Source organism: Halichoeres trimaculatus, unplaced genomic scaffold (assembly GCF_033239565.1).
Source record: "Halichoeres trimaculatus isolate MK-OKI-2021-1 unplaced genomic scaffold, fHalTri1.1 fHalTri1_scaffold_8, whole genome shotgun sequence".
NCBI lineage: Eukaryota > Metazoa > Chordata > Actinopteri > Labriformes > Labridae > Halichoeres > Halichoeres trimaculatus.
In genome coordinates, this window is record NW_027437186.1 from 38,078,340 (window position 1) to 38,105,969 (window position 27,630).

The 27,630-nt window shown below is 37.4% G+C and overlaps 3 protein-coding genes across 4 annotated transcripts; 1 reads left to right on the top strand and 2 right to left on the bottom strand.

Moving 5' to 3' along the window:
* Nucleotides 1-538: 538 nt before the first annotated feature.
* On the bottom strand, nucleotides 539-12,579 carry ubtd1a (ubiquitin domain containing 1a). The gene is made up of 5 exons (XM_074676576.1): nucleotides 12,227-12,579; nucleotides 11,720-11,806; nucleotides 3,524-3,751; nucleotides 2,874-3,059; nucleotides 539-1,639 (listed from the first exon to the last, which is right to left on the bottom strand). The coding sequence occupies exons 1-5, from the start codon at nucleotides 12,276-12,278 to the stop codon at nucleotides 1,425-1,427; spliced, it is 768 nt and encodes a 255-aa protein (XP_074532677.1). The 5' UTR covers nucleotides 12,279-12,579; the 3' UTR covers nucleotides 539-1,424.
* A 2,794-nt stretch (nucleotides 12,580-15,373) lies between these two features.
* Nucleotides 15,374-22,500, bottom strand: zdhhc16a (zDHHC palmitoyltransferase 16a). 2 transcript variants are annotated; one of them, XM_074675772.1, is made up of 11 exons: nucleotides 22,342-22,500; nucleotides 21,251-21,508; nucleotides 20,950-21,144; nucleotides 20,567-20,655; nucleotides 18,332-18,360; nucleotides 18,051-18,184; nucleotides 17,767-17,850; nucleotides 17,587-17,672; nucleotides 16,268-16,391; nucleotides 16,053-16,123; nucleotides 15,375-15,963 (listed from the first exon to the last, which is right to left on the bottom strand). In XM_074675772.1, the coding sequence occupies exons 2-11, from the start codon at nucleotides 21,482-21,484 to the stop codon at nucleotides 15,861-15,863; spliced, it is 1,149 nt and encodes a 382-aa protein (XP_074531873.1). In that variant the 5' UTR covers nucleotides 21,485-21,508; nucleotides 22,342-22,500; the 3' UTR covers nucleotides 15,375-15,860. The 2 variants fall into 2 exon arrangements, with proteins under 2 accessions (XP_074531874.1, XP_074531873.1); XM_074675773.1 differs by lacking the exon at nucleotides 22,342-22,500 and having other exon boundaries at nucleotides 15,374-15,963; nucleotides 21,251-21,502.
* A 202-nt stretch (nucleotides 22,501-22,702) lies between these two features.
* On the top strand, nucleotides 22,703-27,392 carry mettl18 (methyltransferase 18, RPL3 N3-histidine). The gene is made up of 2 exons (XM_074675885.1): nucleotides 22,703-22,951; nucleotides 25,501-27,392. Exons 1-2 carry the CDS (start codon nucleotides 22,847-22,849, stop codon nucleotides 26,461-26,463), a joined length of 1,068 nt encoding a protein of 355 aa, XP_074531986.1. The 5' UTR covers nucleotides 22,703-22,846; the 3' UTR covers nucleotides 26,464-27,392.
* Nucleotides 27,393-27,630: the final 238 nt, after the last annotated feature.

The following is a 27,630-nucleotide window of genomic DNA, read 5'->3' on the forward strand; positions in this document are numbered from 1 at the left end:
CTGAGCTTGTAGAAATAAATAAATGTAAATGCAAAGTCACCTTTAAAAAGCCATTTTTTAAACTTTTTATTTCAGAATTACAAAAATACTCTGAGTTTATTCAGACTTCTTTAAACCCCAAAGCTATAAAGACTCTTGAATGCTTAAATTTATTTCATTGTTTTAACTGAAAAAAAAGACTTTATATTACTTTACTTTCTTATTTGATCCATTTTCCTCCAGCATTTGTTCTGTATGTTCTTCTTTTGTCTTGTGAAATGTTATAATATTGAATTCTGTAAATGTATACTTTCAGAGATATTGTTTGACATTAATATTGATTAAAAATATATATAAAATAAATAAATAAATGAAGTTATCAGTCAGGAAAAACGAAAATGACGTCAGAAATCATAAAAAGTTATTTTTCCAGAAAAGTTGATGAGGTGTTTTTTGTGTGTTTATAAGTGAAAATGATGCTAATAAAATTTTGACAGGCTTCTTGGGACTAAATTTTCATTTCTACAGATACAAAGAACCAGAACCACAGGCTGACATCAAATTTACAATATTTATTGATAATTTATTCAAGTACAATGAGCATCATATTGTACATACAACTACAGTATTCTGTTTGGAGTGATGGCATACAAATAAACGGATCTGATCGTCTCTGGTACCGTTCAGAAAGGTGCTGTCGTTACATTCTGTGTCTTCATCGTGAATATACAGCTGTGACGTGAAAATGTAGAGTGCACATACATACATGACCAAACAACACAAGGGAAAGTGATATTTACAGAGTTTTTCTACAGCTTGTTGCCTGTTAAATTACATGACTCCTTACATGGCATGACAGAGATCTTAGAAAAAAGAAAAAGGACAAAAAGAGAGTGGATTTTCCTTACTGGGGTCCCCGTGTGAGTTATACTCGTTTTAGGAATACAGCACAAATAAAAACACATGGAGAGGAGGGACCAGTGTAAACAATAGAGCTGTGAGTTGATGTCACCACACAACAGACAGACAGACAGACAGACAGACAGTCAGACAGACAGTCAGACAGACAGACAGTCAGACAGACAGACAGGCAGGCAGACAGACAGGCGGACAGTCAGACAGACAGACAGACAGACAGACAGTCAGACAGACAGACAGACAGTCAGACAGACAGACAGACAGTCAGACAGACAGGCAGACGGACAGACACACAGACAGACAGGCGGACAAAGGGATGTGCATCTTAGGACTCTACTTCTACTCTAGAGTGTTTCAGTGCTTTTCAATATTCTGACTTCATTTGGAAAAAAGGAAAAGAATATAAAAAGGAGCAATATAAAAGCAATATTTCTTATATAAAAATGTACACAAAGTTCGACTGCAGTACCAGCTCCAGAGTGGTTAGAAACCCTAACTGCTAATCCTGGCTCGTCCTTCAGTGATCCTCAGTTAGCGATGACCGGAGGGTTCGTGTTGACGATCACTTGGACGACGTAGTCCTTCTGGATCTTGGCGTCTTGCAGGCGGGTCTTGTCGGTCAGGAGCTTCCCGGAGAAGAACCACCTCTGGCAGCCCACGTCGATCTCTTCGTGCTCCTCCAGCTGCTTCTTCAGCTCGGCGATGGAGTCGGCCATGCTGGCTGTCAGACGCACGTCCTTCCCTGAGAAAAGAGCAGGGACAGAGCTGACACAGATTTCTCAACACGTGCTGAGACTGAAACGCTCTGAATTATAAATGAGTCTGCAGCCAGAGGAGACGGGGTGCTTTGAAATGTTTGAGATGTCGTATGAGCAGAGGGGAAACTGCTGAACGTGTGTTTTCACATTAACTCAGTTTCTTTTCTATAATCTCACAGTTTAGGCTGTTTTTAAACAGTGTTTTTCTGTCTCTTAGTGTTGGTTTATATCTGTTCTGCTCATTTAACTTCAGCCATAAACTCAGCTACCGTGATAATGCTGGAATCACTACAGCCAGGTCTGCAACCTTTACTTTCATAGAAGCTGTTTAGCCTCAGCTCACCTGAATTAAAGTCATTCAAGAGCCACAAAATCTACTTTATCTTCACAATAAAGACAAAATAGTGCATGAAATTTTATACATTGTAAAAATCTAGTAAATATTTCTCTTAACGAAAAGTTATTTTTGTATATGTAAACTTGTATATGCAAAGTCTTGATTTTTTTATTTTAAAAAATGCAAATATTTCAAAAAAAAATTAAATAAAAAAATCTGCAAAAGATCCACACATTTTTTAAATTAGCAGATTTTGAATTTTTTTTAAAATTTGCAGATTTACAAATTTTTTGACATTTCAAAAATGTGAAAAAATGTAAAGTTTTATGTCAAACTTTACAAAAATTCAAAAAGTTGGCAAAAGTATTAAATTTTTTAAAATTGCAAAAAAAAGATTTAAAGAATTTGCAAAATTTGCAAAATAATAAAAAAGGAATTAAAATAAAAAAATTTAAAATAAATAAAAAAAATGCAGAAATAGCACAAATTTTGAAATTTAAATAATTTACAAAAAATGACAAGATTTTTTGAATTTGCAAAATATTGCAAACTTGAAAATGCAAAAAAAAATTAAGAATGCAAAAATTGGACAAATTTTGAATTTTAAAAATTTTGCAAAAAATGTCAAGATTTTTAAGAATTTGCAAAAACTTGCAAAATTTTGAAAATGCGAGCACAAAAAATGAAAATCCAAAAATTGCACAAATTTTGAAATTTAATAAAATTGCAAAAAATGACAATATTTTTAGAATTTGCAAAAAGTTGCAAAATCTTAAAAGAAAAAAAAGAAAAATAGTAAAAAATTTTGCAAAAATGTTGAAATTTCAATTTTTTTCCAGAGTGTCTTGTTCCTGTTTATCGGTCTACGGTCTGTTACTGACCTGATGAGAGTCGGACCCTCAGCTGGAACTCCTGCCTGCACGGAGGGGGCTGGTTTTGTTTCTGTGTGGTCTCTGTCACTTTGATGTCGTTGGACGTTTCAGTGATGAGGTTGACCGGAGGGGCCAAAGTGTACGCTGGCAGCTGGTATCGATTACCAAGCTCATCGTAGCTCTCTGTGAGGGAGCCTGGAGAGGAGAAACATCCAACATGAGAAACAGACTTTAACCACAGCTAATTAATAACTTTAACTTTCCTAACAGTCATTTTCAGGACTGCAGGTTTCATGTGGAGCTGTTTTCTTTCTCAGAGCTCAGATCAGAGTTACATGAACAAAACAAGCTGAGCTAAAAGCAAAGCCTCCTGTGAGTGACAGATAAATAAGCACGAGTGTCTGTTCCATCTGAACCAATCCATTCACAGCGGTCACGCAGCACTGCGACGATTACGTAACTATTACAGCAGTAATCTCTGCACAACTGATGCCGGGACTCTGCAAACTGGCCTCTGACATTTGGAGAATTACAACAGAGAGTTTAGCGTTTGTGCTGGAGGTGCCAGGACACTCAGATTATAATGATATCTGGATGAAGCACATTTCCACATCATGTGTTTGTTTCTCATGTGTGCCTGTGGGTGGGTGGGCTGCTACCGTGTGGGAGAGTGATGCAGGCTCCATCCACGATGGCCTGAGCCAGCTCCAGGTCATTGCACTCCGCTGCCAGGGCGGCGGCTCGGAGAGCGTCCCAGATCTCTTTCCGTCCGTCGAAAGCTGGAGCCGTGTCCCAGAACTCGTCCCTCTTGCTCCTCAGCTGGCCCTCCGTCATCGGGTACTCACATTTCCACTTCGGCCGCTCCTTTTTCAGGGGTTCGTTACGCCCTGAAAGGAAAGGGATGGCTGCGTTTAGTTTGATTTGAAGGCTGATGTGACAGACACACAACAACCAGGGCCTCACACACACACACACACACACTCAAACGACTCTGAGTTTGCAGAGAGGAGCTGGTGAACATGTCTGGAGAAACTTTTTGCTGTTTGTCTCATCCTGATGACACAATGGCTGCAGCTAACACAGCTTCTTTAAAGGATTAAAGGGCACTGACACCAAGTATCTGCTGGTGAGGCTCTGAGGGTTGGTTCACAGCGCTGAGCGCCGAGCGCCGAGCATCGAGCGCCGAGCGCCTCGCCGTGAGCTCACCTCAGAGCGTGAAGCAACATTATGCAACTCAACGGTCAGACTGACGTCTCTCTGAGCAGACGCTGCAGTTTCTTAGGATTTTAATCACCAGAAAAACACTCATTAAAGCTCAGATACTCACACGCTGTATGTTTTGGTCTAATTACTAAAAATAAACAAAAGCAAAACAAAGATTCACAAACAGTGTTTGGTGAAGAGCTCCACGCCGGCGCCATCATCTGTGATGTTTAACAACAACACCTTCGCTTTGAAGACAGACTGAAGACGAGCAAACTGAGAAACATCAGGTATACACACACACACACACACACACACACACACACACACACACACACACACACAGACGGACGCTCTGAGTGACAGAGGAAGGGAAATCAAAGAGATTATTTATAGAGCTGCAGCAGCTAGTAACACACACACACACACACACACACACACACACACACACACACACACACACAGCAGTGGATTAAAGTAATCAGGTTTCACATAACAGGATTTATCTGCCCTCATCTCACAGAGCATTGGTTGTGGAGACGAGCGCCCGTCGACCAATGAGAGTGGCAGAAACGTCCTCGCTGACGAGCACAGGTGGGTCGCAGAGAGAGGGACACACCTCCAGATCAATAATCAAACGTTTCCTCTGAAAACTTGAAAACTCTGAAAACTCAGCCCTGAGCTCTGTCAGATCTCAGAGCGAGTGTCTCTGACAAAATGTTTGGAAACAGCGTCTGCTGCTAACATCTGTCCGCTGTGTGAGCACGAGGCGACGCTTCAGGAGCTCTGAACAGATGTAAAGAGATGTTGTGTCATTAGCAGCTCAGGTCACCTGACAGAGCTGGACAAACACCCTAAGGAGTAAAATGAACAAACTGTTTGTTCTTATTATGTCATTTCTTCTGTTATATTTTTGTTGTGTTTTATTTTGTTTCTTTTCTTCCTCTTTTTATTTTTATTTATTTATTTATCTAGTCATTAACTTATTTATTTATTTTCTCTTAGATTTATTTTTTCTCCTCTGCATAAATTTATAAAAAACTTGAAAAGAGGGATCACTCTGTCAAGTTATATTTTTTTTGTCTTTTATTCAGTTTATTTTCTTCCTCTTTTTCTTTTTTATATATTTATTCATTTATCATTGTATTTATTTATTTATTTATTTATTTATTTATTTACTATTTCATATATTTATTTTTATTTATCTATTTATTTATTTATTTATTCATTCATTTATTTATTCTTCCTTAGATTTATTTTTTCTCCTCTGCATAAATTTATAAAAACCTGAAAAGAGGAATCACTCTGTCAAATTATAAACTTTTTTTTATCTTCTTCTCCGTTTCTTTTCTTCCTTTTTTTCTTTTTATTCATTTATTTATTTAATTATTATTTTATTTATTTATTTATCTATTTATCTATTTATTTATTTTATCTTACATTTATTTTTTCTTCTCTGCATAAATAAAAAAAACTGAAAAGAGGAATCACTCCGTCAAATTATAAATGAACAATGTGTATAAATGTTTGTGAATGTGACTCTAAATACATTAAAAAAAAAAAAAAGAATATCAATTTACCCTGAGAGCATTTTACCTTTCAGATAAATAAAATAGATAGATTTAAATATTATTAATCCCTAAAGGGAAACAGGCAAAGCTTTCTTTGTTCAAACAACTTTCAAATCCATAAACACAAAATAGCTGAGTGAAAAGAACTTATTTAATGTAACCCTCATCTCTTTTACTTTAGAGTCAGAAAATATTTCAGTATTTTTCATTTTCTCTCAACCCGTTTCTTTCTTTTCCTCCTTATTGGAGACAAACAGCTGCAGAGATACAAATAAGGTCATTAACATTTCAGCAAAACAGACACAAATAATCAGGTTTTCTCTGATCTGCTGAACAATCGGACTGAGAAGAGAAGTATAAACTGTAAAAACTGTGACGCTGTCTGCACATTATCGATCGATCCTTTATCGATTATCGATCCTGTTTCTCCTGAGACAGACTCAAAGGACAAGAGTTCGTCCTGAGTTTGAATAATCTGGACTTTCTGAGGATGTGAGGATCAGGTTTTCCTCCGAAGAGTTAAACCATTAAAGAACAGTCTTTGGAAACAGGGAGAAAGTGTAAAATTAGTTTAAAGGAATATAAGAAAACAAAACGTGTTTTTATAAAGTTCCTTGAAATCCCGTTTTTCCTGTCACCTGGAGAAAAGCTACAGACTTTCACCTGAGACAACCTGAATCACCTGAGGACGGCTTTTTCACCTCAGTTAGTGAACGACACCGGCTGTTTGTGCAGCGTACAGAGACGTCAGTCCTAACAACACGTCCAGATACCTGGAAACTTAAGCTCTTTGATTTCTAATGAAGCAGGTGAATCCAGGTGATGTCCTTAAGCTGCTGCAGCTGCTGACGGGTGGAAACTGTCAGCGCAAGTTTACAGCAACGCAGGTAAGAGGAGGGGAAATTAAAATCTGAAAAATGACTAAAGCAAAGACGTCTCTGACAACTCAACTCTAACACTAACAGACAAATTAATTTATGATTGTGCAAGTTCAGCCGTGTCTCTTCCAACGGCACACTGCAGAAGAAGATAAATTAATCATCCAATAAAAACTGCTCTAACCAGACGGTTAATTTAACTCACTAAGGACAAAACCCTGAAGGAGAAACTACAGCATGGGACAGGAAGCTGCAAACGATGGAAAAAAGCAGCAAAAAGCGTCAAAGGATAAAACTCCTCCCACAGAAAAGCTCGTACTTACTTTTCAGCAGGATTTTGAAGGGTGTGTTTGGTGCGTGATGGTAGTTGTATTCCCTGGAGTTGGGTACTCCCATGATCTCTGTCAGAGTCGGTGCGCGTCACTTTCCAGTCTGCATGAATGTGTTACAGAGCGGCGAACCTGAGGGACGAGCACAGCCCTGCATGCAACGCCACCAGCGACCAGCTGCCTCTGACACAACCTCCTGATCCAGTTTGCAGCGCCGTGCCGATTCAGAGCTCTGCTAACCGTGGCGACACTTCCCCACTTCCTTAAAAGTGACCGCTGACGTCCACTTTTATCCCTTCTAAAACAAACGCCTGGTGACCCAAAATACCCCGCGATGGTTTCATGGAAGGAGGTTCAACCTGTGGGGAGAGCGGGCGGGACGTCCTTGCCAGAGGGTCGTATCTTTACACAAGAGGCCTAATCCTATCAGCTCTATTCAGAGACAGGATGGAAATACCCAGGCACCCAAGGCTACATGCTAAACCTATTAACAGGCCGTAAAGCCCTTTGAGTATATTACTGTCTGTTGGCCGGGGAAGCTGCTGTATTTCCGTGATGCCTTTCTCCACCAAGAACGCTATTTTTATCAATGGAAGCAAATCGGTCTCTCTCAGACACCACGTATCCAAAACCAGGGGTCAGAGGTCACCTATGTTTGCATCTCAGGTCTCAGAAATAGACAGTGTCAGTCTTAAAAATACGAGATTCAGAGAAGAGGATATGAATAATGGAATAAGAGGTCAGGAGGAGACGTACTGAAGCACCTTTCAGTCAGTGTCAGGCTCGATGTCACACGAGGACAAAGGCTCACCTCTTTCCTCTTTAATGACTTTTACTTCTACGTATGTAGACAGTGTTTTAATTCACCAAAACCTCTCATTCTGCTTTAATTATCACCAAAATTTTTCACTTGATGTGAACTTTTATGGTGTAAAATGAGAATAAAAGGCTTGATCAGGGGTCTGCAACCTTTACCTTCATAGGAGCAAATTAGCCTCAGCTCACCTGGATTAAAGTCATTTAGGAGCCACAAAATCTACTTTATCTTCTCAATAAGGACAGAAGGGGGTATAAAATTCAATACATAGTTAAAATCTAGAAAAAAAAACATTAAACAAGAACATTTGTTTTAATCCACAAAACTGTACTTGTGATGTCTCAGTTTTTAATTTTAAATACATTTGCTAATAATTCAAAATTTTTAAAACAAAAAAAAAATGCCAAAGATTCACAGATTTTTTGCAGATTTAAAATATTTTTGAAATTTCAAAAATTTGCAAAATTTTGAAATTTCAGAATTTTAACTTTTAAAAGTTGCCAAATTACAAAAATTTTGTAGTTTAGAAAATTTGTAAAGAATCATAAAAAAAATTGTAAAAATTTAAAAAATTCTCTATTTTCTAACTTCTTTTAAAAGGTGTTAAACAATTTTTCAAAGATTACAAATTTTTAAAATATTCACAAGATCTTAAAACATTTTTTGTAAAAATCCCCCCAAAAAATTAAATGTTAGAAAATTTGCAAAAAATCAACAAATTGTTAGAATTTCAAAAATTGTCTATTTTTTTCATTCTAACTTCTTATAAAGGTATTAAACAAATTTTCAAAGATTACAAATGTAAAAAAAAATTCAAAAAATCTCTTTTAAAAAAAAATTGTCAAAATCTAAAAAAATAAATAAATGTTAGAAAAATTGCAAAAAATTAGAAATTGTTAGAATTTCAAAAATTGCCTCTTTATTTATATTCTAACTTCTCATCAAAGGTATTTCAAAATTTTCAAAGATTACAAATAAAAAAAATATTTAAAAAATATCTTTTTAAAAAAAAATGTCAAAATCTAAAAAAAAAATTCAAATGTTAGAAAATTTGAAAAAATTCAAAAATTTAGAATTATTTATAATTCATAAATTATTTTATGTCAATGTCTTTAATCATTAATACCCTAGGTAATAAAAATAAAAATTCTTTATTTCAATATTATTTTTCAAAGCTACAGGCCTGCATGAGGCTCCAGAGCCACAGGTTGAACACCCATGCTTTGAATAAAGCAGTAACATAATTCTAAGGACATTTTCAGTTAGCAACTAGAGAGGAGTTTTGGTGGTCACCACGCTGGAAATGTGGTCATCTAATGATGAAACCTCGTAGCTGTATTGTCTCTGAGCCGGATCTGTTACAGAATAATCATTCTCTGTCATACTCTGTCCAAAAAGAAATGGAAAACAGAGAGTGAAACAGCTTTTGTAAAAAACTGTCAATGTGCTGACTTGTCATTTTAACATGACTGTTAATGGGGTCTCCTTGGCTTTTGGAACCAGCCTCAAGTGGACACTTGAAGAACTGCAGCTTTTTTGGCTCATTATTTTTTCAGCTCTGTAAGTTGTAAAGTCTCAGTTTCTGCATTTGACTAACACCCAGCAGCTGTTTCAGGAATAAAAAATCATTATATGTAAATTATTAATCTCAAAAATGTTGTGTTTGCTTTGATTCATGGAGACACATTTATTCTGCTTCAGTAACGAGCTAAGGATCCATCCCAGGAGCTTCAATTAAACTGTTTTTTTTTATCTCCTGAAGAAGTTTCTGTTTTTAATTCTGTAAAATAAAAACCGTGTTCTCCTGACAGACCACGCGTACATGTTGGATAAACTTGGGGGAAGTGAAATCTCGTTGACAAAAAGAAAACAAAGAATGACTGCATCACTCAGACCAGCCAAAACATATGTCCCTCTCTGAAAAGGTTTTGGAAAATCATGGAGGATGGATCTTAAACTGCGAATGTGGAGAAGTGAGATGAAACTTTCCCTGAAGCTGCAAAGGAAGCCAGCACTCAGACATTTATCAGGGCTAACTTTGGGTGGCGCAGGTTCAGAGGAAGAATCATCCGGAAGGTTCAGGGTTCAGTCCCAGGTTCTGCTGTCAACGTGTGGACGTGTCCTTTCCAGACGCTGACCTCAAACTGCTCCCTGCTGCTGTGTCACTGGCCTGAGGATGGGATTAGCCAAAAACTGATGACGTCCACAGCAGCCTGTGTTACCAGAGACAGGATGTAGCGAGGATGGGTGAAAGTGACGTTTAATTTGGGCTCTAGAGAAAGTGTTGAACGTTTCACTACCTGGAAGTTTAAATTTGGTTAAACTCAGACGACGTTCATAGGACAGAGAAAACACTCAGCTTCTACGTCTTTAAAGCTTTTTTTTCTCATTCTCTGCTCTTTACATTTCCAGCTTTAGAATAGAATAGAATAGAATAGAATAGAATAGAATAGAATAGACTTAATAAATCCCGGGTGATGAAATGATCACAGAAGTCCTTTGTTTGGTTTTCCTAAATCTAAACTTTGACTGTAACAATGAAAAACTGTGAATCTGCCGACGGCATGTGCAAAGCCAAAAGCAATCGATCCCAGATCAAAAATATCCTAAGGTATTTGTCAGGTAACTCTTTTTTAAAACTATTTTTATTTTGTTTGTTTGTTTCTCTTTCTCCCTCCTTCTTTACTTGACTCCTCTTCTTGTTCCCTTTAGTATTATCGTTTTTTTTAATTTATAAAACTAATTTGCTCGTCCATCTCAAAGATGTGAAATACTTCAGAGAAAGGGAAAAAGATCTTGGTAACGAAAAAACAGATGGATTTTTGTGACAGATCCATGTTACTTTAATTTTACTTCCAGTTATTTTCAGTATAGTCATACATGTGTCTTTGGGTCTTGGGTTGTAAATGTTTTTTTTTGTTTGTTTTTTTTTAATCTATTTTTTTTTGTTGTTTTAATTATTTACTTGTTTATGTATTTATTTATTTTATTGTCACATAGTAGGGGGACACACTTTTCCAACACTATATCACTTACTAAAAATGTAAAATATTGGTATACTAACATTACATTTTAAAGATTTTTATTGTATGTTTAAACAAAATGACCATAAAAAAAGTTGTTTTTTTTTTTTTTTTTTTTTTTTTTTTTTTTTAAAGAACTTCTACCAATAAACTCAAAAAGCTCAAATAACCAAACATGAATTCAGAGCTCGATCCAGAGGATGAGTGGACTAACATCCTTCCTGGATCTGGGTCTGAACCACCATGACCTGAATGACTGGGAACCTGGACAGACATGATCCTAAAGCCAGCCCTGCCTTGAGGATGAAGACATGTAAATATTTCCAGCAGCAGATCAACGTGAGGCAAATCATGCACCAAGTAGGTCAAACTTTGATATGAAACTCTGCAGACTCCTGCTCCTGCTCCTCCTGCTCCTCCATACATAATGCATGAGGATCCAGCTGAGTGCACAGCAGCTTTTATCACCAATGGACTGACCTGTGTTTATATAAAACAGTCCTATAGCACAGACCTGCAGACAGACTCTGAAGCTTTTAGACGGAGGATGTTGAAGGACCCAGCTCACACAGACATGTAGCCGAGCTGTTAGCTCACCTGGCTGCTTTTTACAGATATGTGAACATCACTTTGCACTTCCTGCGTGAAATACTGAAGTTAATCTGTTATTATGCTGGCTCTGACACTGTGCCTTCTTTCTAACGTATCAGAGGAAGTGTAACACTTACATTTTAATCAACACAAAGCCCTGTCCTCTCAGTGAGAATACAAAATAATCCAAAACAGGAATATTTATAGGCTCCCTCAGGCTCAGGCCTCATTACAGCTCCACCTTTCATCCTGCCAGCAGCAGCAGCTTCACTCAGCGTGCACAGAGGAAACACAAAGACCCAGTCTGCTTTACGCTTTCTGACATTACTCCCTCATCACTGGGACAGTGTTGGTGTTTCTGCAGCAGTTTGACGCATCAGGATCACTGAAGTTCCTCCTGAATAACAGGAAATGCTGCAGCTCAGGCTGCTCCTGCTCCTTACCTCCACGCTTTTTGCTCCTCGCCGAGCTGCGGGCACTCCCTTGTCCATCCATCCTGCTCCTCCCCACGCAGCCTCCCATCACTGTCCCTGCACGCCACACCGAGGAGAGCATCCATCATTCATTTTGCAAAATGTGTTCAATGTGTTAAAACTGAGGTTAATGAGCAGCTTCCGGTGATGTCACATGAAGAGCCTTATAAGGAGGCATCATCAGGAGTAATGACAGCTCAGCACTCCTCGTTCCTGCGGGGTCAGGCAAACGGCGATGTTTACGTCACGTGTACTGCCAGCTGACAGGGCACGCGCCTCAACCTCATGCTGCTGCTGCTGCTGCCATCATTTCCCATCAAGTGTTTAAAAAGTGATGATGGACTAAAACTAACTCTACGTGTCTGTGATTTTACACAAATAAACCTGATAAAAGCAGATTAATTTATCAGTTTGCAGAATTAAAAACCTGAATATTTAAAACCACCAAGTGTTTGATTTTTTTTTTTTTAAACCCACCGGAAATCCAGTCTGCTAAATTATGCATCCGTCTGCAGTTGGCTTGCCACATCCGAACTCGTTTCCAGGTGAAGGTGTGTCTGGATCCTGACGCGACGATCAGCAGAGGATGCCAGTCGGCAGGTGGAGACTCAAACTGGGAGCTGTGTGTCGGAGCAGGAAGCTGGACCGGGGACCAGTCCCGCTGAGAGGAGCTTCTGGTTAAAAATAATAAAAATAAAAACAATAAAAATCTTCCTAGACCACAAATGAATCGCAGTTAGAGTCCGGATCCTCTTGACTCATGTTGCACGGAGCTCACGCAACCGGACTGATCGTTCTTCAGAGAATTAAATCCTTTAGGAAGCGCGCATGCGCAGCGCACAGCTCCCGGCCCGTTAAGTTCACTGGAATGAGACCGGAAACCGGATGTTACTTTCTGAATATGCTGCTTTTAAATTATTTATGATTTTAAAACATAGAATTTGAAACTAAATAAAAATCATCATTCACAACATCTTGAAAATAATCTAAGTAAAATTATAACGTTTTTTTTTAAGTTTATGTAAAATTTAAAAGATTTGCTCGTACTTTCCTGCAGTCTGTTCTTACTGTTGGTCTTTTATTGTGAAAGGTGGATGAGGAAAGTTTGGTTGTGAGCTGTTTTTCTTTACCAAAAACTGTCTTTGCCTTAAATATGATATGAGTTAAAGGCATATTTTTTTTCCCCAAATATTATTTTGATATAATTTAGATTTATTAAATTCCCATTTTTGAGTGTAGTTTTGTTTTGTTTTGATTTTTCTTTATAGGTTTTAATAGAATTCAACTACTGAGAAATACACAATGTACAAACATGACTTAAAATGCAGATAATTTGAGAGAAAAGCCAAACCGTGCCTGGCCAGCGCACATAATGTTGTAACACAATTTTATTTTATTTTTTATTTTTTTAAATTTTAGACATCAAAGATAATATAAACAGTACCTGACAATAAAAGAATGAAAAAGAATGAGACCGGTAACCGGATTTTACTTTCTGAAAAAAAAAAAAAAAAAAAAAAAAAAAAAAAAAAAAATTATATATATATATATATATATATATATATATATATATATATATATATATATATATATATATATATATATATATATATATATATATATATTCGTCATTATTTTGCTTTTTTTATTGTCAATGTACTTTCTGAATATTAATGCTGCTTGTGAATTATTTTATAATTTTAAAACATAGAATTTGAAACTAAAGAGAAATCATCTTGAAAATAGTCTAAGTAACATAATAAACTTTTTTTTTTTAATTTATGTACAAATTAAAAGATTTGCCTGTATTTGCCCGCAGTCTGTTCTTACTGTTGGTCTTTTATTGTGAAAGGTGGATGAGGAAAGTTGAGTTGTGAGCTGTTTTTCTTTACCAAAGACTATCTTTGCCTTAAATTTTATATCTGAGTGCAAGATGGCATTTTATTTACATAATGTTTTTTAAGGTTTTTTTTTTAAAAAATTTCTATTTTTGAGTGTAGTTTAAGTGTGTTTTTTTCTATATAGGTTTTTATAGAATTCAACTACTGAGAAATACACAATGTGCAAATATGACTTTAAATACAGATAATTTAAGAACAGAGCCAAACCCTGCCTGGCCTATGTACAGCAAGTTATAACAAATATTTCTTTTTTTTTATTATTTTAGACACATCAAAGAAAATATAAACAGTACTTGAAAATAAAACCATCTAAATATGCCTGATAATAAAATAGGTTGTCTTGCGATTAGTTAAATAACTAATGATTATCAGTTTGATCACTTTCCAGCTTAAACACCTAATAAATACACGAACTATCTTTTTATCCTGAACATATTTATTCATTTAAATTATTTCTTTTTTCTTCTTCTATTTTAACAATTTATTAATTTTATTACATATATTTGCTTAATTTCTGAATATATATGTATTTATACGTGTATTTGTATAGGCATAACTATCATTATAATTACTGTCTCTTCTTGATTTAAAACACCAACAACAATTTGAGTTTGAACTTAACTTCCTATCATATACTAACATGTGATACATGTGTATGTTCACTCATATGTGTGTGCATATGCGTATGTGGGTATTTACATGTATACGAGTGTGTAAGTGTATGTACATGGATCTATCTATCTATATATTTTTTTTCTTTTCTTCCCTTTTTTTCTTTTTTTTTTTCTTTTTTTAAATATCATCATTATTACGCTTTATGACCCTTGTTTGTGTATCTGAATGATGTTTGGTGTTTATGCATAGTTGTGTTACATGTATTGATGTGTTTGCACTAAGCTTGTTAAAACAATAAATATAATGTTGGAGACAAAAAAAAAATAATGATACTTTTTTGCTTTTCACTAAATAATAGTGTCCTTTCTGACGCACCAAAATATCTTACATCTGATAAACTTCCATTCAGTATTCTGTATCTCCTCTTTCTATAAAAATACTCTGTCCCAGCTGCACCGCCTCTCCAAAACTCGGTGTTGAACACTGCCCCCTGCTGGAAGATTGAATACTTACATGTCTCTGAGAAAGTGAGTTGGTGGACTCCTGCTCAGGGGTTTTTGGAGGAATAATGAGCAGCTGCTGGGTGAAACAGAGTTCAAAACAGGCTAAAATCTGCCATCATCCTGTAATCTCTGCTGCTTTTATCTGTTAAACTCTTCCTCTTACAGTCGCCTTATAGCCGCTAATCTCACCCACCGTTTGACCGAGCATCAGCTGGATGGTAGGGAGTTTTCTGACAGAAAAGTTGGACAGGAATGTGAAGAGTGAACTCCTACCTCTGCTGTCAGCGCTGTGCATCTCCTCGTCTGTGTGTGACGTAGTATTTTTATATCAATCTTCTTTAATCTCAGATTAATCCTCCACTATGAGCAGACTGTGTGAGCTACGATGTGACGTAATGTTTGAGCAGGAGTTTGTCCGTGCATGACCTCAAAGAATAGAAAAATCAGTAACAATAAATATACCTGAAAGTACAAAAATACCTGTCTGTGTGGTTACTGAGCCTCTTTTAGAAGTTAAAGAAAGCGTAAAATGACCGTTTGTTTTTATAAAGAAATTTATAAAGATTTATTAACTTAACAGGTAAAAAATCAGATAAATAACACATTGTCAAAGAGTTTCTCTTTAAAGTGGATCTCTCATGATAATATTGGGCTGAAGTATGAACAGAAACAAAGGAACATAAAGTGTTAGGAGGAACCTTAGTGTTATTTTTCCCTGGTTGTTTTCTGGTTCTCGTCTATGATTAAAGATCAGCTGAGGAAAAACAAAAAGGGGGAATATTTTAAAAATCTGAAGATAATTCAGTCCATGTCAGTGAGATTATGTAACTTATATAAATCTCAAACTCTTCCCATCACAAAGCTCTGAGTCCATCCAGACCAGTCACTCAACAAACCTCCCAGCACACGCCGCCCTGTCAGAGGTGAAAACGTCGACCATGACCTGGTGCAAAGCTGCATCAAGTGTTTGAGGTATCGGAGGTTCAGCTGTTTGGAGATACGAAGCAGGAGTCCCTTTAAATCCACCTGATCCGGAGACCAGAGCCAGTTTGATCCAAAAAACCTGCAGGATCCAGGCCTAGACCGAGTCTGTCATACAGGTATCAGGTCCTTTTTGAGAGAGAAGGCCTCCCATGTCAGACCGTCGCCGTGTGGGGCGTGACCCGAGGGCAGCAGGACGCGTGTCACCCAGTGGCTGCAGACAGAGGAGAAACCAACAGAGAAGTTAGAGCGTGCAAAGGATGATGGGTATCTCCCCCAGAATCAGTGCGAGCACAAACACACCTGCTCTTCTCCACGCCCAAGAAGACTTTCCAGTTATTCAGCCTGCCGTAGTTGAAAGGGTTTCTGTACACCTGCCAGAGCAGTTAGAGGAAAAAAGGCCATTACTCAGCTAATAAAAGTCACAGGCGTTAAAACAAGAACACATTTGTTCTTATTAAAGGTTTGAAGTCGCTCATACCTGCCACAGCTGATGTGGATTATAAAAGCACGCTCACCTTTCCTCTCTTCGCCAGGCGCTTTGTTTCCTTGCCGTTGATGTGCCGCTCTATGCTGGTCTCTCCTCTGGATATGAGGACTGCGTGCCACACGGTCAGAGACCCCAGAGCCACTCCCACCGTGCTGAAAGAAGAGGAGACGTTTCATCTGATCATCTGTGGAGATCATGAAGACGACCAGCGAGTCTGAGCGCTACAGACTGAGAGATAACGCTGAGCACACAGGAGCTGGTGTGACTCAGGTCAGGGCACTTCACTGGTTTGTGGAGAGAGTCTGACAAAGACGAACCTTAAAGCTCTTTTAGAGTAAGATACAGGTGTTTCATTTCTGAGATTTTCATGGGAGCAGCCACAAACTGTTGGAGCAGATGTTACGTTTTGGGCCATAAACAGCACGAATGAGGCTAATTTAGTGAACATTTTAACATCTGTGAATTTACTGTGTGTAGACAAACTCCTCCAGGTACAGTACAGTGCATGGCTCTGTTTGGAAAGTGGCGTTTTTAGAAAGTTGTCAAATTCTGCTCCTCTGGAAATCCCTCGAATCTCCTTTCTTCCACAATGAGGCTCAATGACGTTATTAATTTCTAAAATTGGTGGAGATGAGTTTGACAGGGAAAAGAGGCTCCAACAATCTCTTCAATTTTATTTTATTTTTTTCATCTTTTTAATATGTAATCTTTTCTTTTTATTTCGTATATATATATATATATATATATATATATATATATATATATATATATATATATATATATATATATATATATATATATATATATATATATATATTTTTGTGTGTGTGTATTTTTTTAAACAATATGTTTGATTATTATTTTTATTATTTTCAATCAATCAATTTTCTCTTCTCTTCAATTTTATTTTATTTCATTTTATTTTTTTCGTCTTTTTATTGTTATTTCTTTTTATTTTTTTATTTTATATCATATATATATACATATATAGATATATTTTTTTAGAACAATATATTTGATTATTTTATAGTGGGAAATTGATTTTGTTGTTTACCTTTTTTATTTTTTATTTTATATTATTTTTTATATTATTTTTTATATTATTTTTTATCAGTTATTTTTTTTGTTTTCTTTATCACATTTCTTGCATTTTTGATGCTTTCACTTTTTAGAACAATATATTTGATTTTGTTGTTGAGCACAGAGACCTTGTTCATTATTTTACTAAAGAAAAAACAAAAACCGGGCATTGTATATTTTTTTTATTTGTTTAACTTTATTCTACTTTATTTCCCAAATAAAAAGATAGAAAATAAAAGTGTGGAAAGTATGAAATGCATTTTTTACCTGGTGAGCACCCACATGTAGATGATGCACTTATGAATCATCCTGTCCTTAAAGGTGTACGGAGGTGCTGGTGTCAGAAAGTTGGTCTTCACAGAAATAAAGAGAGCAGATATTACATAACCACACAATAAAAACTCAGTTTCATCAACACTGCATGCTGTGTTTCCTCTCTGACCGTACCTGGCCTGGAGGGAGGAGCCCTATCAGCTGTCCCATCCCTGTTACTGGCACCCCTGGTTTGTCCATATCCATATGCTTAAAGCGCTGTGAAGGAGCCCAAAGGCAGCACAGGTAGAAACAGACGGAGAGGACGAGGCGGTTAGTAAGGAACGGATCAAACCCATCAAAGGAAAAACACCAGACAGAAAGAAGTGTGTCAGACTAAACCCAACCAGCCCTCGAGGAGGCGCAGAGCCAGCGAGCTTACAGCGGCGGAGTGAAGAGCACGAGTCGCTAAATCTCACCTCGAGCGCATTGTAAGCATCAAGGAACAGGTTTCTGCCACTGATGCTGCAGTAGACGCATCCCAAGGTCATGAAGAGGCAGAAGGAGAAGAAGTAACGGTGGTTGAAGTGTCCCACACAGTTATTCAGCCAGGCTGACGAGCAGGCGTTCAGGAAAACCACCTCCTCTTTACAGTCACATGATCTGACTTTAAAATCTGAAACATGTGGACGCTCTGACTAAAAAACTACAACAACACTGCTTCTGCTTTTAAAAATAGACATGTGGGCACAAAGGATACGACAGTGATGGTCCATTTTCAGGATACACCTTTGAAGGAGAAGAGACAGAGTTTAGACTCATCCAGACTTCTGTTAGTTTCATTCAGCTAAATGAGAAAACACAAACTGTTTTCTTATTCACACCAGGCTGCTGTTTATCAGCTCCACTGCTTCACTCTGACCCTGGTGTGAGACTGTTCAGTCTGAGCATGCTCCGTCCAGGCTGTGTCGGGTCACAGAGGACAGACTCAGCTCTGAACACCTGAACGGTAAAGAGGTGATCACATTTGATGACCTCACTCGCCATCTTGATCACGTCTTTACGCCTGACTTGGAGGAGTCAGGTGAGGTCATCAAATCCAGGTACAGGACGCTCTGACGGGCGGCCCGAAAAAAACTGGGATCAGACTAAGTTCTGCAGAGAAAGTTCACCGTTGTACTTTTTTCAACTTTTAAGATTGTTGAGTTCAAGAAACATTACACAGAAAACAGAGCAGAGGCTCCAGGGCAAAAATCAAAATCAGGAATTATTAAACCTTTAACCTGGATTTCATTTAACGCAGGATTTTCCCACTCTCACCAGTTTATTCTGTAAATATCTGTTTAATTGAATACAGATAGACAATTAAAGGTAATTTATTGAAGCAATTTATTTGCTGTTTCTTAGTTTGTTTGTTTTTTTTTCATTGTCTTATCGTCCCCTTTTATCTTTATTTTTTTATTTCCTGTTTTTAACAAGCTGTAGCACTTTGAGATCACCTGATGAAAAGGGCCTTATAAATAAAACGTATTATTATTATTTAATCAAAAACACAAATCAGCTAGAATAAAAATCTTTCATGGAAAAAAAAAATCAAATTTCCTTAAAAAAAATAAAATAAAATAAAAAACTGATTTTTCTTGCAGGTGTTTGTATTTGAAGAGGGTGGTGTATTAGAGAGACTGAATAACAAGTGGGGAAAAAAATCAAAATAATGTCAATGGCAGTTTTTCATCAGTTAAAAGCTCTAAATGTTGGTTTTGATTTTTTTTTCCTAAGCCTGAAGTTGATGGAGTTCTCCAACTTTTCCAACTTTTAGTAAAGAGGAGCAAAGCAACAAAGTGTCACTTGTTGTATGCTGTATGCTTTGAAAGTTATAGGTCCCATATTGTGCAAAAATCACTTTATTAAGTCTTCTAGTGAAATGTGTGGGTCTTTGTCTTTCCTCCCAGCCCACAAAATGTGATATTTAATGACCAAACCTGTTCTTAGTAGAGCTTGTTAATGTAAAATCCTGACCTAAAACGAGCTGTTTGGATTTTGGGGATTTGCCGACGTCAGCGATTCCCTTTTTGACCAATCAGGAGCAAGTCTGACCTGATTGGTCAGAGGATATACCAAAGTTGAAGATCCATCACTGCTCTGTTTTTGTCTGTAAACAGCCACATAGCTCCATGCTCAAGCTTCCCATCTCAGAAGAAGACAGACTAAGTGTCTAGAGTTCATTTATCAGGAAATGTTCCAGCTACACTCAGTAAAACTGAGCATGTGTGTGCTAGTCACTTCACGGCCGACTGCTTTTCCAACTTTGGACAGTCCAACAGAGGGCTAGCCAATAGACTGGTCCTGAATCCAGGCGCATTACCAACCATCCTCCAACAAACCTGGGACCCTGGAAATGTGAGTATTTTAAATGCTGTGTGCTGTGGAGCAGATGGAAGAGCTTTTCCTCAGTGTCCCCCCTGTCTCTGTGTTAGCTTCAGGATGCTAACTTTAGCTGCTGTTAGCCTGTTGTTTTAGCCTGTAATGTTACGGTAAAGGAGCTTCTCTGTTTTCTAAACATTGTGCACTCGGAGCTCGTGGCGCCGCTCTCAGTGACGTGGAAGAGCGGGGCGGTATCAGCGGTGGCTCATTTACATATGAAGGCCACGCCCACTAAATCAGAGCGTTCTGAACAGAGGGGCTATGAGAGCCTGGAAACAATGCTGCTGTGCTTGATTTATTGGCTTTTTGGACCAAAACATGTTACTACCATTTCATGAAGACATCAATGATCCAGATTAAACTGAGGAAAGGAGCAGGAGATGGGAACTTTAAAGCTATCGCCTGCATCTTTGAGCAACCTCTGCTGTTTGCTGGTAAATGCTCTAAACACCTGTATGGGACAGAGTTTACACTTTGGATGACAAGCGAGGGTATAAAAAATGAAGCTTTCAAACCAAATGTCACATCAGGTAAAGAAATGTAGGGCAGAAAAAAAAGAAGCTGGACTCACCTGTTACAGATGCCACAGTGGTGTGTTCTTGCTGGTTTGGGCATGATGCATTTTTTGCAGACCGACACAAACGGGCTGTCGTTTTTCTCCTGATGCAGAGCAAAGGAAGTTTATTTATACAGTTTATTTCAGCCAGGTAATTAAATTAAAAAGCAGAAAAAATAATAAAATACAAAAAAGGGCAGCTGTAAAAAGGTGAGTCTGGATCTGAATGAGCAGACATTTTCTGGCAGTTTGTTCCAGATATTTGGAGCATAGAAGCTGAAAGCTGCTCTCCATGTTTGATTCAAAGAGCAAACTTTTAATGCATCACCAGATGTTTTTCTGACTGATGCCTGGATTAGTGAAGCTATTTGTGGTTGTGGGGAAAAGTGAGCTCTTACTGTGGGGAGGTAACCAGGGGACGTCTTTGTCGCCTTGTAGTAGTGGAAAGCGATCATGATGAGATTCCAGTGACCGAAACACACGTGCCAAGCGATCCATGGAGGGGTGTACGTGTTGAGGACCAGAGGCAGCAGGACGACGTAGGCTATCACCACGATGGAGCTGGTCAGTATCACAACCAGACAGACAAACACCTGTGAGAGACAGACAGACAGAGCACATCAGTCAGAAATACTCCAGAGCAGCGCTCCAAAGAGGTCAGCACACAGCTAAAAGCACACGGATGGATCACACACTGACCGTGCCAAACCAGCGGGTGATATAATCCACCGTCCAAAACACTGGCTCAAAGACCGAGTCAAAAACCACATCAGAGTCCGTCAGGGAGTTAAAGTAAAGTGACTGCACCAGCAGCCTCATGTAGGCCCATATCTCTCTCATCCACAGAGGCAGACGACTCCTTCCCCTCCTCACACACGGCCGCAACCGCACACAGCGCAGCAGCTGGAGCATCGAGCTGGGAAACCACCGCATCCTGCATCGGAGACGTGATTGCTCCTGAAGGAAACAGAGAAATAATTACACAGTGGACTCTTGTCTAATGCACTGTTCTTTATTTAATGGTGACATTTTTGACATAAAGTTTGCTCTAGTTTGTTCTGGGTGCCAATCTGTCCATTAACCTACCAGAGAAAGCAGCACATGGAGAGCACTTTTGAAAAACTACTTTAACAATTAATTAATTCCCGAAACAGTTTCCAATCAGATCTGTAGTTCTGTTTATTGACTAATCTTTTAGGCTCTAATGATGTCTAGTCAATACAAATTACCAAACGCTACACTTGGGAGCCTGCCAACCTGGATTTACTGTCAGGGAAGTTGTTTATATAACTACAACATCAACATCTGACTGCTGACACTTTAACTACAGAGCAGGTACAGGTCAAAGGTGTGCATCATGAAGACAGTGTATCCACTGTTTAAGCAAACTAAAACAAAGCTAACTAAAACAAGACTTAGGATGTGGACAAAGGGACTGCCTGCTGATGACTTATGCCAAAACCCTTGCCTTGCTGCATTCCTGTCAGGGTGGAGTCTGGGTGGAGTATGTGCAGGTAAGAGGGTCTGAAGGGGAGCTGCCTTCATTCACTGACACTGACTCCATCAATTTCAACACATGAAGACAGAAAATATCCAAGATGTCGTCTCCAGGACACTACAACACATTTTTCTTTACATAAACATCGCTGTAAACAACCCCATAGAAAGCTAACGTTCCCAGGTCCCTTTTGTTTGGATGTCACACACTGTTATCCAATTCAAAACCCGACGTTAGGACACGCGTCCTCACATTAAAAAATGATTTTAGATGAATTAAATGTCATACTCACTCTTCTATGAAGGCGACAAACCTGCCGAGAGAGAATCTCCCGTCGACATGCTCGAAAAGAGGCCAAAAACTGGATTATTCCCACATATTAGCGTGAAGAGCAGGATCAGGGACCTTCTGTGACAGTTAACAGATCCGAATCCTGATCCTTAACCAACGCGCATGCGCTAGGCCGACGCTGCAATGCATCATGGTAGTTAGAGTCAGGAAATATTTGTAATGTCATGTTTCTGCTGAAATTTACATTTTGAACCCAGATTTTTTTACGTTATTTTCGTCTAAACATCACATTATTTAAATTATCAACCCACTGTAAATCTATTTGATTAATTCATTTTTTTTTAAATCTGTAGTTGGTGACGCCGTTTGACGGAATTGTGGGATATGAAGTTCTCAGACGCAAGCAGTAACACTCACACGCCTCTTTGCTCGCCATGTGGATGTTGCAGTAAACGATTTGAAGAAGTTTAACATTTTAAGCTGTTCCTGCAGTGTTGACAGTCATTATGTCTTTTTGTTTTAACTTCGATGTTCCTTCACAAACAACAAACCTGGACGAGGAGGATGGAAATCAGCTCCGACAGGGGAAACAAGACAATGCAGATTTACCAGTGAGTAACGAGTTGTAGCTGAAGTTACTTAAACTGTTGGGGTGATAAAGTGGATAATTAATGTTGTCCATCAACACTTCTGCTGAATAAATCAACCTGCTGAACTGAGGTGTGTGCTAAAAACAACATGGGTGCAGTTGACCCATGAAGTAGATCTCAGAAATTGTAGGCTTGGGTTAAAGCAACGTTTGGTAATCAACATTACATTTAGTTTCAAAACGACCAAAACAGTGTATTATTTTTGTAATTAAGGCCGGACTATTCAATTATTCTGTGCAAAAATGTGCATTAGTCTTGCTAAAGAGCTGGTAGCTTTTATAAAAGGCTATTATGAGCTGTAGTCATAATAAAGCAAATAAAGCAAAAAATGAGCAAACATATTGGCTAGGATTTATATACATGAAATTTATTTCCGTAGACTCATCTAGAAAAAAAACCCTATTATTATTATTATTATTATTATTATTATTATTATTATTATTATTATTATCATCATTATTGTTGTTTTATTATTATTTCTGTTTTATTATTATTGTTAATAATAATAATAATAATAATTATTATTATTATTATTATTTTCTTTTTTTCTGTAAAATTGTAAGTTGTCTAAATATGTAATAATGATTTTCTTTGTCACTGCATCTTTAATAATTATTAAATACATACATATAAAGGTTTTTTCACAACTTTTGTTTACTTTACAAAGTAAAAACTTTTATAAACTTTTATAAAACTACTTACTTATGAATTATTTTGTCTTTGAGATCATACAGGCAGAATTTATCTAATAGATTGGATTTTAAAAAATGACTTAAGTTACAACTTCTGACCTTACTCCTTATAAGAGATGAGATATTTCATGATGCAGGCTGCACTTCATGATTACTTGAAGGTCTTGTTTGTGAAATAAAGTATAAACGGTGTTGAACAAGAGGTAGAAGAAGAGTAAAATATGGTAAGATTCAAAGCCAGAGATACAGCCTCTCTATACCAACACACCAAACAGAAAAACAGATGGACTGAATTCAGATCAATAATAATAATTTCCTCTGTGGAGGGGATTTGATTAACAACAGTCAGGATAGGTGAGCAGCCACTAGAGAGCGCAGGTTGACAGCTCTCTGCCCACGGATGCTGATGTCACAGGGTGGAAATGTCAATAAAGTCAAAGGAAATGATACAAGTTCATACTGATAGCCGACTGGAGGAGCTGTTATGATTGAGTCAGATGTCAAAGTCCTGAGGCGTGTTAAAAAAAAAACACATCAGGCATTTTTTAGAGATGACGTGTTTGTGTGGGTGTGACAGCAAAAACAATTTGTCAATCATACAGTAATTCACAATGAACTCACGTGCTTTTTGGATGTCATTACTACCCCGCATTGGACGAGATGTACAGTAACTTAGTTTTCAAAAGCTTTCAACATGTGCAGTCATGACAGTGAAAACCTGAACAGGTCACGTTTTAACACCAGTTAAACGTCAAAGCTGATTTTAAAACTGTGATGAGACTGGATGCGTTATGTAGGAGGGTTGTGTTTCAGTGACAGCTTCAGGATTTGATTTGATTGTTTTTTTACTTTTTTCTTCTTAAAACTGGTACGATCAATAACAAAGCAAATTATGACATCTTAGTGAAGATACTTCAAATATTTATAATTTTAATTTATTTTTTTGATCTTATTTAATTCTATTTTTATCACACAAACATTATATATATATATCTATAAACATTATATATATCTATATATATATATATATATATATATATATATATATATATATATATATATATATATATATATATATATATATTTATATATATATATATATCTATATCTATATATATATATATATATATTTATATATATATATATATATATATATATATATATATATATATATATATATATATATATATAGATATAGATATAGATAGATAGATAGATAGATAGATAGATAGATAGATATAGATAGATATATATATATATTTATCCAATAACAGCAAATTATGACATCTTAGTGAAGATACTTTAAATGTTTATAAGTTTTATTAATTTTCTTATTTTATTTAATTCTATTTTTATCACACAAATAAAAAATATTAAGGATATATAAAAAAAATGTTTTTTTTATTTTTAAAATTTTATTTTTAACTGCCATTTATTTATTTATTACTATTTTTAAGTTTATAATTTAATCTATTCACAAATCTGTACATTTTTTGTATATCAATTTTTTTTATTAATGATAGTAAATTATTTGTATGTTTTTCTTAATTTTATTTTGTTATCTTATTACTTATTTAATTATTTATTTATGAATGCCTTTTTATAATTTCACCTTTATATGCATGTGTATGCCTACCGTACCAAGAATTAAATTAAAAGAGTGGATAAAAAAAGAGAAGATACCTAAAATACCCAAAGCAGTGTCTAATAAACTCTGAGTCCTCCATGCTGCAGTGGTACCTCAGACGACACAGGCTCATTTTTATTTTTACAGCTTCTCACGTTGTGTCTTTGTGATGTAATCTGCTCTTTTTTCAGACTGAGGGGAATAATCCAGCAGATCCAGTGAAAGAGGCCAAAGAGCACCTTCCTAAACCTGACCCCCAGGTCCTCCTCATGGACGCTGTGTCTGAAACCGTCGTGGTAGGGACTCTTCCTCCTCTTCACTTCCTCAATGAGACGGTTTTTGAAAAGACTGCTGAAGAAAGGGAGGACGGGGAGAAGATCCTGACCCTCAGCGCCGAGCAGAGGTCTGACCTCATCTCTGGCGTGTACGAGGGAGGACTGAAGGTGTGGGAGTGCACCTACGACCTCCTGGAGCTGATGGAGAGAGACGGAGAGACCTTTGGGGGGAAGAGGGTTTTAGATTTGGGCTGTGGTGCAGGACTGTTGGGGATACTGGCTCTGAAGAGAGGAGCGCTGAAAGTCCACTTTCAGGATTATAACAGCACAGTTATTGAACAGCTCACTGTGCCAAATGTAATGCTGAACTGCCAAGAGGATGACGAGGCCGCCAGCGATGACGAGGGAGAAGGGAAGGGTAAAGGAAAATCACAGGAGGCAGACGGTTTGAAGGAGAAGTCTAAAAAGAAACTCGAGGGGGAGGATGGCGGCTCACTTCCAAAGAAAAGAGCGTTAGACGTCTCCCAGCACGCAAACCTCACCAAGTGCCGCTTTTTCTCTGGGGACTGGAGCACGTTTCTCGCTTTGGTGAAACAGGAGAGCCCACATCCCAGGTATGACATCATCTTCACCTCAGAGACCATCTACAACACGGCCTATTACCCCGCCCTGCACCAGACCCTCCACCAGCTGCTGGCTCCACACGGCCTGGTCTACCTCGCCACCAAGTCACACTACTTCGGCGTGGGGGGCGGGCTGCACCTGTTTGAGACGTTTGTGGAGCAGAGGGGCGTTTTCTCGTTGGATCACCTGTGGGATGGGGAGGAGGGACTGCAGAGACACGTGGTGGTCCTACGTTTTAAAAAGGACGAGAAGTGAAACTCTGAAGCCGCTCGTTCAGAAAACGAAGCTCAAACTGTGTTTAACGTCTGCTCAGCTCTGGGTTTCACATACACAGGTGGATCACAGATTTCTGATGTTTGGCAGCTGTTTCTGGAGAATCAGATGGTCACATTTCACAATTTCTGTCAGACCTGACAATCGTCCAATTTCTAATAAAAATGGTCAGACTGGACTTGATTTCTTCCACCTTCACTTGACAAGTCCAGGAAAATGTGTCACTTGAAGATATTAGCAAACAAAAGTGGGGCTTAACTTGTTTGTAATGAGTAAAACTTTTTGTAAAGTTTCCTGATCAAGTGTAAAAACTTGCACCACATTGGCAGATTTAATTAATCTCTGAATTCAACTCAGACTCATTTATGTGGATTAATATCTTTAACTTAGCTCATTTAAGTCATAGTCTTTATTTTTTTTTACAGTGAACATTTCACAGGCTGAAGCTGTGTTTCCTGTACGGAGGCCCCGAACAGTCATGAGATCATATATTTAATTTACTCAGTCTTCCTGGGAAAAACTCTTTGTCTTCCTCAAACCTGGATTAAAAAATGTGGAGCAGCCTGTTTCCTGGTGCTAACACTAAATTCACACAAACTCACAAGTCCCAACAGTTTAGGGTTAACAGGGAAATTCAGGGTGGAAAGATAACGACGGTGATGTTGGCTCAGGGTCAAAAGCTCCAGGAGGACGTGAACTGAGCTGATCTCATCCCGCTGGAGGACGATTCTGTTTTTACACTTTCTGACTTCAACTTTAATTTACTGTACACATTTTAAACACAGGTCTAGTGATTTACTGAGAGGATACTGAACACACAACACACACACCAACAGTTAATCATAAACTGATGGAATTAATGAGTTTTTATTTTGGTTACAAACTCCTGTACAAAATATAAACAATGTCCAACCACAAAAAAAATAAAAATAAAAATAAAAAGAAATGTATAAAAATGCTTGCATAAAACATTTTTTTTTTACAAACACCTTTTTTTTATTTTTTTTTTTTATTTTTTCAACAAACTGTAACCAAAAAAGGAGTAAGCTGAAGCCAAGGCTAATTTTTGCCTGTCCTTTACAATTAATTCTTTGATTGGATTTTGGATTTTTAACTGAAACAGACATCAAAATGTACAGAATGCAATTT